Raw genomic sequence first — 12,205 nt, forward strand, 5'->3', positions numbered from 1 at the left:
TTTTTACTTTTTTTATTGGTCTCCAATATCTGGCTTGTTTAATTCCTATGATGATTTTGTGAAAAATTACAAACATATAGTTTTACCTATTTTTAGTTTAAATATATAGTATGATAAATATTTTAAATAATTTTCGCACCTTTTTTTATTTGCAGTTTATATATTTTATAACCATTTAACAAATGATTAAAATTTAAAAGTTAGAACATCTATAACACTATATCAAAAATACATAGTATATTAAGGAATAATATTATTCTTTATACTATGCACTAGATGTTAATGATGTGCGTCGTTACTCGTTACTTAGTATTACTAAGTAATAACATTAACAAATTAATTCGTCACCAGATAGCGTAGATTCCACTTAAAGGAGTAATGCGTAACATTGACTGACCGGCTGATAAGGCTCTGTGTCCAGTCCTGTATATCTTAGTTCATGTCATTAGCTGATACTCATTTCATAGAATTGTGTATACAATTTAAACAAATAATAATTATCAATAGGTATTCATTGTGTTGAGCCGACGAAAATAAAACAACAATTATGGGCACACAATCATAATATATTTATATATATTATATACTTATATATTTTATATTTATAATATCTACATAGTGATCATTACTCATTTGTCATTAGTGGTAGTTTATTATTCCCAGTATTCAGAACTCACAGTTCTCAGTTATCACTTAACAACAAACTCGGTGACTTACTATCTTGATTCTTCGTCGGTGAAAAATTGTTGAAGAACTATGATTTTCTTGTTATTTTTATTTCGTTTATTTGTTTATTTTAATTATGAAACGGTTTTTACAAGTTCTAAATGCTGGCCCATCGAAAATCCAAAAAACAGACAATGATTCAAGTTCGCAATCAACCGAAGAATCAACTAACCGTCTGATAAATACTTCGAAATTGAAGTAAAACTATAAATGATGCAAATCTACTAGAAATATCTTTCCTAAGTTCAAACAAAAAAGACAGACACTTTAAATCAGGCTGCGTACGAGTTGATTCCCGGGTACCTGTTTACCTGCACCGACAACGTTGAGTTGATTCCCGGGTCATTAGAGGGTACGTACGAGTTGATTCCCTATTGTTGTATATCAATTATCAATAGATTGCAAGAGTAAAGAGTTTATGACAGTATAAAGAGTTTGACCGTCACACACAACTCGCTCTTATATCCACCGAGACCACGCGCGAATTCACAAAAAAAAAAATTTGAGGGAAGAGATGTCACGGTATACTAGTAATCTCATTACCAGATACCAATTTATAAAAACAATGTGTTACAAATTTTGACCAAATTACTAAATTTTTTAATATTTTTTTACCTAGTTACTACTAAATGTTTTTAATAATAATATAATTCAATAAATAATTAATAAATAAAAATTGAATGATTTTCAAAATATGAAAAAACTAAAAAAACAACATTTTTGAGAAACTTGTCAGCCAACCTCCTAGTGGTGTTTCTTGGGTTATGCTAATAGACTGAATATTTTACTAAATATTAAATAAAATATATAATGACCAGGGAATCAACTCGTACGTACTTCTTAATGACCCGGGAATCTGTTTGGAGTGAGGTCTAACGTTTATCTAGCAACATCTGGTGTTCCACAAGGTGGACACCTATCTCCGTTCCTTTTCTCTTTATTTATCAATAGTGTGTCAAGTGCTCTATCCAATAGTCGTATTTTGTGTTTTGCAGATGATATTAAACTCTACTCTTGTGTATCCTCCTTAGATGACTGTATGCTGTTACAGATTGATTTTGATCGGTTCACTAAATGGTTCAATACTCTAGGATTATCCTTTAATGTTTCTAAGTGTAAGACCATGACTTATACTAGAATTCGGCCCCTGCCAAATATGCATATCATCTTGGGGCAACTGCTATCGCATGCTCTAATGGCAGTGTTACTGATCTTGGGTTTATTCTTACTAGTAATCTCGATCCGAGTCCCCACATTGAACATATCTGTTGCAAGGCTTGTAAAACTTTGGGATTCGTATTGAGACTATGTAGAGACTTTCGGTTAGGCTTATCCTTTAAGGTACTTTATTGTACTCTTGTATGCCCTATTTTAGAATACGGTGACGTTATTTGGAATCCTCACGACAAAAATAACTCTGTCAGGCTAGAAAGGGTTCAACGAAAATGCATTAAGTATGCTGGATTTCGTTTGAATAAACCCTGTGAACCTCATAACTACGAACCAGTTGCTATTCAGCTAAGACTGGTTTCCTTGGCTGAGCGTAGGCGGTTAGCGGACATCAAATTTAAAAAAAATTTATTAGATGGAATTATCGACTCTCCTGAATTGCTTTCCTTAAATTGTTTTCGTGTTCCTCCACGTCCTTCCCGATCTATTGCTTATTTTAATGTCCCTTTCGCCTCCACAAACTATCTAAAAAATGAACCGATTTCGCGTATGATGAGTAATGCCAATGTTGACTCTTCGTGTCTACTTACTTTATAGCAGTTTTGTTTAACTGTATACTTCTTATCTTAAGTTATATAATTGTATTAATGTCTATGAATGTAATGTGTAATTGTGTTAAAGGGTTCTATCCCGTATATTTAAGAGGACGTCGCACCGAAACGTGTACGCATGCAACGACCGAGAGGATGCGCTGTTAGGTGTTTTCGCGATCCGCAAGCGCGCGGCGTTTAAGTCACGCCTACTATTCGCATTCGGCAACCGGCCGACGACGGCGACGAGTTCTCGTTCGGAAGCGCCGTTCATTTGTCAATGAACTTGCGTCTAGTAATATTCGTATCATTATAAAATTCATATACGCAAATGCCGCCGTAATATTTTCAATAACCGCGCGTACCTTTGATCTACCGATTATAATTTAAGATACTGCTTACCTAAATTTACGTCCCAATATATAGGTAGTAGAAACTGTATTATAACATAGCTTGATTTATACTTGTAGCATTATTACTCATTCAAATATCATACCTATACTAAAATATAATTTAATAGTACCTAAATAAATACAGCGCAATCAAATTAATATTAATTTGACGTGTTTCATCTTTTAAATTCAAATTATTTTATGTTCCTTTTTTAAACGTGGATTTTTAATATGATATTAATTAATAATAATACATACACACTGGTAGGTACTTACAATATTTCAAAAGACTAAAACTAGCGTATACAAATTAAAACGACTAAAATAATTTTTTTTAATAATATGATTAGTGTCTAGTGATAATAATATAATAAATCTAATTTTATTTTAAAATAGCTGTTTTGAGATTTTCATTTGTTGTAAAATTATTTTTGACTCTCTTATGTCTGATTTCATTAATCTATATTTATAAACAGGATCGACGATTTCTGGCAGCAAACAGTTTAGATAAAACCTATAAGTATAAAATTTAATATTGATATACCTACTATATTTTATTAAAAACTAAATATTGGATTTAACAAAAGTTAAAACAATATTAATTCTAACAATGTTTACGTTTTTAATTTATTGACCATATGTGTACTCCAAAAGTCATCAACATATTTTATTATCTGGACCGACATCCAATTAGCCGTGTATATAATAAAAAAACATTGTTCCTTTTGGGAAATATGCAGTTGTCCTTGAATTTGGTAGTAGTAAATATGATTTTTACTTAATACCAATTCGTTTTCTTTGATGGAACAATACTTCAGCTGTGTTAATATCATAATAAATATTATGTTTTAAAAAAAAAAATAAGGAAAGGTATTTTTTAGTAGGAAACAAACTTTGCCAGTGGATACAGCCTCTATCTCATTTTCCGTGTCTTTTGCAGCATAAGGACATTTAATTTCAACGATAGCAGTATCGCCAATAATGCCATCTAAAATAATTTTGAAAAAAAATATCGTAATATTAATTAATTTGTTATTTTATTATATACTAGAGAAAATAGTAGGTAAATCAAATCATGTTAAACCTGGACTAGCAGCCAAATACGGAATTTGCGTATCAATCAAAAGACCACATTTTTTTATTTTGTAACCGAACTTTTCTTCAAATTTTGTTTTTGCCTCGTCTTCCATATCCCTACCACACTGGACAGACCTATAAAATAAAAAGAGTATAGAATCTATTAAATAAAAAAAAAAAAATAGAAATAAAAATATTCTTAATATTAATAATGCACATTTTAGTTATAGTGCAGTATTTTAAGTGTAAACTAAGTGTATTAAACTAACTTGCTAGTGAATGTTAGATATAAGATAGAATGCACCATATTTTTGCAACTAGTATTGCGACGCATTTTGCATACACGACCAAAATTACTAGCGGTGAGTCGGATCATCCTTTCTGCCCTCCAGTTTTCACTTTCAGCTTGGTCCCTTGTAGTTTCTTCTACTGTGCTGCGATTGACGTTATATAAAGTCCTTTAGAAACGAAATTATTGAATAAAACGACTAATAGCTAGGTATTCAGTATTTTTATCATTATTTGTATGTAATAGGTGCTTATAGTACCTACTTTAGAAACTGTTCCATATCTTTTACAAATAATGGATCATCGACTTCTCTTATACCTATAATAACATAAAAAATTAATAAATTAAAAATATTATTTTTAAATATATATATATATTATTATATACATTTTATTTTAAATATATTAGGGGTGGCTGCCTTTTAGGTATACGACAATACGACAGTTATTCATTACATACCGTCTAATATGTCTGCGTTACCATAGTGTTCGTCTGGTTTGGAACTAGCTTTTGGTCGCTTTACTTTATATTTGAGTTTGGTCAAAAGTTGTCTTCGTTTTTGGCAAGCAGAACGTTTTTTTATTATTTGAGTCAAAAATGATTTAGCAGTTTTTCCTAACAAAAAAATTAATTAATAGGTTAATTTACATTTTTATGTAATAATAATATAATATTGATTTAAAAAAAAAAATATTATCTCACCAGGACTTGTTTGAGTGATATGTTTTTTTACAGCTCTTAAATACTCGCTAGAATTAAAACTAACCACGGCTGCTAATATCCTTGTATTATAAGAACTCCTTTGAGTATAATTTATTCTTTTGCCACCAAGAAATATATTAAAAACACTATTGAATTGTTCGCAGATGTTGTTGTCTACGTCCAATATAAGGATCTTTGCATTATTAGCCAAACGAGAAACAATTATATTAATTTCTTTGACTATACCATCATGTTCATAAGACTTGCAGTTATCAACTGATTTATCTGCAGATTTTTCGCAAAAATAAGGAGCACATTTTTTATGGCAATTAAAAAGTCGATGGTTTGGTGCGTTTGTTATGTCGTTTTTAATATCTAAAAAGCCCCAAGTAAATAAATAAAATGTAATAAAAAATAACATAAATTAGGTACTTACTTAAAATTTTCTGTTGTAGTGGTTTTTCCTCAGATTTTCTGTACTGTATAGCTTTTGTTACATCAGTTCTAAGCCTAACGAGGTTATCAGCAATTTTTTTTCTTATCGCAATAGGAAATTCTGTTCGTTTAGAGAGTGCAGACATTTTTTGGGAATAGTTCCTAAGCAAATGATTTCTGCATTCAATTTTTTCGACTCTTAGACTCGGACCATATGGTAGTATTTCATTTAACCTTTTTGTGACACTACTGTCACCGTCACCTAAAACATTTTTTTTTTTTAAAGTTTTAATATTCTAAACGGAGTGACGAATAGAAGAATTTCATACGTTGTACTTATCACCATTAAAAAAATCGTAGGTCAAAATTTTTTTTTATTTCTTCAATTTTTTACAAAATATGATGAAATCGCGAAAATTTAAAGTTATTTTGTTGTTAAAAATTCATAAAATTTGAAGAATTTATAATAGATATTATTTAAGATTTGAAATCTGTCAAATTTTGTTTATAAGCATAAAAAGTTCATTACATACATTTTTTTTTTATATAATAATCGTAATTATATCTTACCAATTAATTTTGAATATTTAACGCCATGCATTTCGAAACTCTTGGTAAAACCTTCGGCTACTCCGTCCGCTTCAATACTCGTAGCACCGTGTCTCCAATTCAGGAAGCATGTGTGTATCGGTTTTTCAATATTTTTATTAGAAGCACGTTCACAAATTAGGCAATATCGGTTTCTGATTCCGACAAAAAGTATTTTTTTTGTTTTGTATCCAATAATACTCGCCTAAAGTCACGTAAAAATGAGTTAAGATTAGTTATAGATTTTTCTATTCATTTAATTAATAGTTATTTAAATTTGTACGTTTTTAAATTGTTTAAAACACTTACTACTCCAGAAAAAGCGTCGTATTTTGTTTTATAACTCCTCTTGGACCACTGAGCGTCCGCAACAACAGTAATAAGTGGTATACCATTATTATCAACAGAACCAGATTCTATAGCATATTTTCTTTCTTCATCTCCTGCCGCTTTCATTTCTGACCAAGCCGTGCCTTTTATTTCATCTTGGAGACCTGACTGAAATGAATGGTACATTTTTGCAGACATGTATGGTATTTCTAAACCAGCAGAAAATTCGGCTAGTTGGGTATAGCAAATTCCTACAGTAAATTACTATATTTAGTTAAAATAAAATGACAAAGCATTACCTACATTTAAATCAATATTTTAATTACCAATTGCTATAGTGCTATTTACAATAGCTTTATTTATTGACCATTGATTTTGAAGATTTTCATCAAATTTTGAAGAAAATATTTTTTTTTGAATATTGCACATTTTACATTTGAATAAAAATTGTGAATAGTAACCTCTCCTAAATTCCGATATATATTCAATGTTCATAAAATTACATCCAAACATTCCTTCGTGAGTACAATCAAGTATTTGACTAAAAACATATCCGATGTCTACAATCCTACATCAATTTATTTCACCTGCTCTTTCACTAGATAAATATATAGGTAATTTATTTAAATTTGAATTCATAAAACATTACGGATGGTAACAAAATTCTTACATGAGGCTTTTTTCTACCTCTGAGACTGAACTGACAGTCTGCAGTTCGTGAGAGTCAATAAATTCGTCCTGAATTTTAGCACACCTATACATAATGAAAATATTGTCTAACCTACAATTCATTTAAAATACATAAAAAACTATAATATGATTTAATATAAGTATTACTCGAAAGGTGAATTTCTTTCAGTAGCCATAAGTTTAACAGCTAATTCAGGTTCATCAAATTGGTTTTGTACTTGCAATTTCAATTTTGGTGTCTCTGCTGTAAATTCTACACAACCCGCTATTTGTGGTAAACTAATACAAACATCACTGTAGCAACACCGCAATAATATTAATATAAATTTAAATAAACTGCTAGTTGTCTCTTTACAAATAACAAAAAAATGTTTTCGTTTTGAAACTTTATTTAAAATAAATAGTAGGTACCTACTATAATTTATAAATTAAAATACTATATCAAAATAACATTGTAAAATTGTAAAATATTTAACTTACCTTTTATTGTCATTACTGTTGCGACGATTTACCAGAATACGAATTAAACGTTTTTTGGTAACACGTTTAACATTATTTTTTTTGTTTCCCATGCTAATATTTCACTATTACAAAATAGTAGATAGGTAGTCGGTAAAATAAAATATTTCGTGTACAAATTAACAAATTAATAGTCGTGAATACAAGTTCACGTGCCTTCAATGTCCACGAGCAAATGATTTGTTATAAGCTTATAACTTATAATTCAATAATATACAAATACAATACTACGTCAATATACTCAATGATATTATTTTATTATGAATGAATGCTCTACAATGGTTTCGTTGTAAAATATTAAAAATAATCATTATTATTGTTAGGTATGTCGCCTTATCGATAATATTGCAATATTATTTATAGTTTGTCGATGGCAGTGAGTACTTCTAAGAACATGTTATTAATTTGGTGGCGGTAGATTTTGCGGGTCGGGGGTAACGAACGTTATCGAATGCTGCCGTAATAGAAACAGAGCAGCACTAGTCGGCCGTAAATTGTCTGTTTACGGCATAAAACTTGGAGAGTTTAGGGCACATTTAGATTGTAAATCAACCACTCCACAGTGATTTTAGAGTAGAAACACCTATTATCGAAATGAAAGCTTACAATATTTACGAGGGCATCTCATGGGGTATTTTCATTATGTTAATTACACTGTTCAATATAGCATTTATAAAAAATCGTTAATTTATGATTTTTTAAATGGCTGTATCTTTTTTTAAACTAAATATTTTACAAAACCTCGATGAGATGACCTCCAAAATATTGTTTTATTCAATTTTGATAATAAGTGTCTTAGCTCTAAAACCACTCAGGAACAAGTAATTTTGAATCTACGCGAGCGTGTTTTTAATACTGAAAAATGCCGGTGCGACGTCCTCTTAACAAAAAATATTTATAATACAAATATACAGTATTGTTCAAATTTTGAATTATAATGAAGAAATAATAACATATTTACTTTCTCACTTTTTAAACGACAGCGGTGATCATTCAGCACTAAACCTGCACTTGAAAAAATCCTTTCACAAGGAATGATGTACCTAAATGACATAAACTATTCTTGGCCAATAAACTGAGGTTAGGGTAATTATAGCTTTGGCCTTTCCACCATTTAAGTGGATCTTGGTTTCTGGTTATGACTGCATCGTCCAAGTAGCATTGAACTTCAACTATTGCTCTTGACTTTGCAGACCCCAATGGTGTAAATCTTGCCACATTACTATCAATTTCACTCCAAATTGATAATTCTCCTGGTTCTAGTATTGGAGTCCGCTGTATGTTTATATCTGATTCACTAGGTTGTTCTTTATCTCGAATAATATTAGCTACATTTTCAACTACTTCATTTTTTACTGGGCTTATATTTGTAAAAGGTAGGTGCTTAAATATGGGATCTAAGAATGTACATTTAGAAAGAGTCATACTTTTTTCACAGTTTTTAAAACCCTCCCTTTCATTCATATTACTTAATAACTTATTAGCAATAAGCAATGCTCTTTGGGACAAATTCATCTTCAATAAATTATTGCACACTTTGTACAACCCCTGGACTATAACGATTACAAGTGACGCTATCGTGTATTTTTGTCTGCTTATTGCTTTGGTAGCCTCATCAAAAGGTTTTAATATTTTAATTAAATCTTGTAAGATTAACCAATCTTCAGAACTCAAAGTATCTGGAGCATTATCCAATAAACCTAATGTACCTCTTATAGATTTTTCCATCTCAACAAATCTATTGATCATATAGTAGGTGGAGTTCCACCGAGTTTGCACATCTTGGATAAGCTTCTTTCGCTCTTTTATACCATTGTTTATTTGGTAAGTCTTAAATATATTATTAGTTACAGTGCTTTTCTTGAAATGTGATACTATTGTTTTAACTCTGTCTATTAGGTTATTTTCAAGTTCAAGTGCTGACTGTACTATTAAGTTTAAGGTATGAGCAAAGCATCCTATATTTTTCAAAGATAATAAATTGAGGGCATTTTTTGATATTGGCAGCATTATCGGAGACCGCGACAGTAATTTTGTCATTTAAATTCCAAGATGTCTGTCAAGATACTTGTTTAATTTCATTACTCAAGTTAATTCCAGTATGGTTCAAATTAAAGGAACGACACTCTAAAAGTATTGACTTTAATATAAAATCGGAGTCAATAAAATGAATGGTGTTTGCCATAAAACTTTCATTGTTCCTAGATGTCCAGCAGTCAGTGGTCAAACAAGCACTTTCAATGGTAGACACCAACCCTTTCATTTCGCCTAAACATTTCTCATACATGGCCGGAATATGGACTTTTGATATCGTATTACGGTTTGGCAGTTCATAACTGGGATTCAAAGCTTTAACAAATTCTTTAAAACCCGAATCTTCAACAACTTTAAAAGGTTGAAAATCTTTTACAAACAATTTTAAAAGTATTTGATCTAGTTTTTTTTTAGCATCTACAGATATTTTTTTGGGTAAATAATTTGAAACAGATATTTGTTTATGTTTGCGGACTGTCGTATTTGAAGCTTGGATCAAAGAGAAAGCATTTGATAAAGATGATACTGGGATTTGGTCAGATAAATCAGGCATAGTAGCAGAAGAACATGATGCAATTGAACATCTTGTCTAATAATTTATCCTGAGACTGTAAATATAGTCCATAACTTGCTGAATTTTTATCAACTTTCTGATGAGTATTGAGCAAGTCAAACCAGTCATTAAATAACTGTATTAGTTCTGAAGCCTAAAAAATAGTTACTAAGATTACTAAATTATGAGTAAAATATTGCTATGAGTAACATATTGCTGTTAGCTTTTTAATCATTTTTATTTTGTGCCTCACAATTTGTTTTGATTATTTAGTATTTAGAAATAAGTATTAAATTAACATATTAATTGTATCTATGTAATAAATAAATGTATTTGTACCTCTTTTTAATTATACTCTGTAATTAAATTATTGTTTCCACAGAAACTTATTGCCTTTGCTACACCATTTGAAAAAACTCGAACGGCTAGTCGAACATTCATTCGTGATGCACCTTCAACCATTAAATGACGTTCAGTCACTTTATACCATAATTTAAAGTCATTATTGCTATTTAATTTTAATAGTTCTTTTAAAATATTAATGCCAACAAATTTTTCATTTGGTAAGACAAATCCTCTATGAAAAAATAATTAAGTATTTGATTACTTGTAATTAATGTTTGTAGATTATAGAACCTACTTATCTACAAAATGATTCCTTGTCAACTTAATAAGGTGTGGAATATCAGCAAAAACATATATATTTTTAGATGTTTTTGGATGTGGAAACGATGTTTGTTCCATAGATATATGTAATTCACGCCACAACCCAATATGGATAGTTGGACCCATATCGCTAGTAACTGCTACTACGTTATATCCTATATCATACAACTCTATTATAATCCTTTTTAATAATTCTTCAGTCATTTGAGTATCAAAGTTGTGTATTTTTGATTGCTTCCATGGAGATATGAGCCCTGTTAAGAAAAGGTTTACTGAGAAAATATTCGCATACCAAACTTTTTAATATAGAAAAAAAACCTCAAGCCATAACTGTTTGAACGCATTTATGAGGACCAATCATTTGCTCATTTTTTTTGTCATAGCAAATTCTTTTTGACACGTAAGTTTCATCAAATGAAATAACAGTCAATTTCTCTTGGTCTGTCAAAGTTTCTCCTTAAAAATTTTTGTTTACATTTACAATTTTATTAACAACAAAATATAAATTATTTTATATGAAGATTCTACCTTTTGCTTTCATCAAAGTAAATACAGTATTCAGAATTCCTGGCTCAACTGAGAAATTACCTGCCCATGTTAGAAGTGTTGATAATCCTACAAGTTGTAATTGAATTGTTATTATTATTATTATTTTTTTATTGAATTATTATTAATTGGCAATGGAAACTTTTTTTTTCACGTAGATACCTATACGCTTTTGGAGAAACACTTCTCGATGATATGGCAGAGGCAATATCTTCAGGTGTCCATTTGTAAATAGTTTTATTGTTATTTAAAATAGCGTCAATCTGTGTTGGTGTGAATAATTTTGAAAATATTGTATGAATCTGTGAGTTAAAAGTACCATCTATTTTATTAAGAGAATCTTGTAAATTTTGTTTTTGAGCTTTTTGAATGGAAATTATTTCTTTTGATTTAATTTGTTCATTTTTAATTTTTTTGTTTTCCTGTTTATATTTTTCTATTGTTTCCTGCATTCTGCGTGTAAATAAAGGAATTATATGTTATTTTATAGAACAAAATTTAATCATGAGCATCATAATTTTATTTATTTAATTGAATACAGCTTTAACCTACTTGTTTTATTGAATATATTTACATTTTACATTATATATTTTATAATATTAAACGTAATTGACAAACAATAACATTTTAGTAACATTATTTATCTTACAACATAGAGCAAAACTACAAACATAAATTAGCATAACAAAATTTAAAAAAACACATTTATTTATACAAACATAAAATATGATACAATAAAATATCATCATGCTATATTATGTTACTTTATCAAGCTATATAAATATATATTAATACAAATATAAAAAAAAGAAAAGAAAAAAGGTGGGCAAGTGGATGTCGCTCTGCTGTACTCCCAGTTCGCCGACACCCAATTCGCCGACACCCAGTTCGCCGACAC

At 29.7% G+C, this 12,205-nt stretch overlaps 2 protein-coding genes across 2 annotated transcripts; both read right to left on the bottom strand.

Annotated features, from left to right (window-relative positions):
* Positions 1–3,656: 3,656 nt before the first annotated feature.
* Positions 3,657–4,510, bottom strand: LOC111042486. The gene is made up of 3 exons (XM_022327113.1): positions 4,225–4,510; positions 3,963–4,090; positions 3,657–3,866 (listed from the first exon to the last, which is right to left on the bottom strand). The coding sequence occupies exons 1-3, from the start codon at positions 4,329–4,331 to the stop codon at positions 3,727–3,729; spliced, it is 375 nt and encodes a 124-aa protein (XP_022182805.1). The 5' UTR covers positions 4,332–4,510; the 3' UTR covers positions 3,657–3,726.
* Positions 4,511–8,507: 3,997 nt separating this feature from the next.
* On the bottom strand, positions 8,508–9,518 carry LOC111042483 (zinc finger BED domain-containing protein 1-like). Its single transcript, XM_022327110.1, has one exon. It carries the CDS (start codon positions 9,516–9,518, stop codon positions 8,508–8,510), a length of 1,011 nt encoding a protein of 336 aa, XP_022182802.1.
* Between the last annotated feature and the right edge of the window lie 2,687 nt (positions 9,519–12,205).

Source organism: Myzus persicae, unplaced genomic scaffold, assembly GCF_001856785.1.
Source record: "Myzus persicae strain clone G006 unplaced genomic scaffold, MPER_G0061.0, whole genome shotgun sequence".
Lineage (NCBI taxonomy): Eukaryota > Metazoa > Arthropoda > Insecta > Hemiptera > Aphididae > Myzus > Myzus persicae.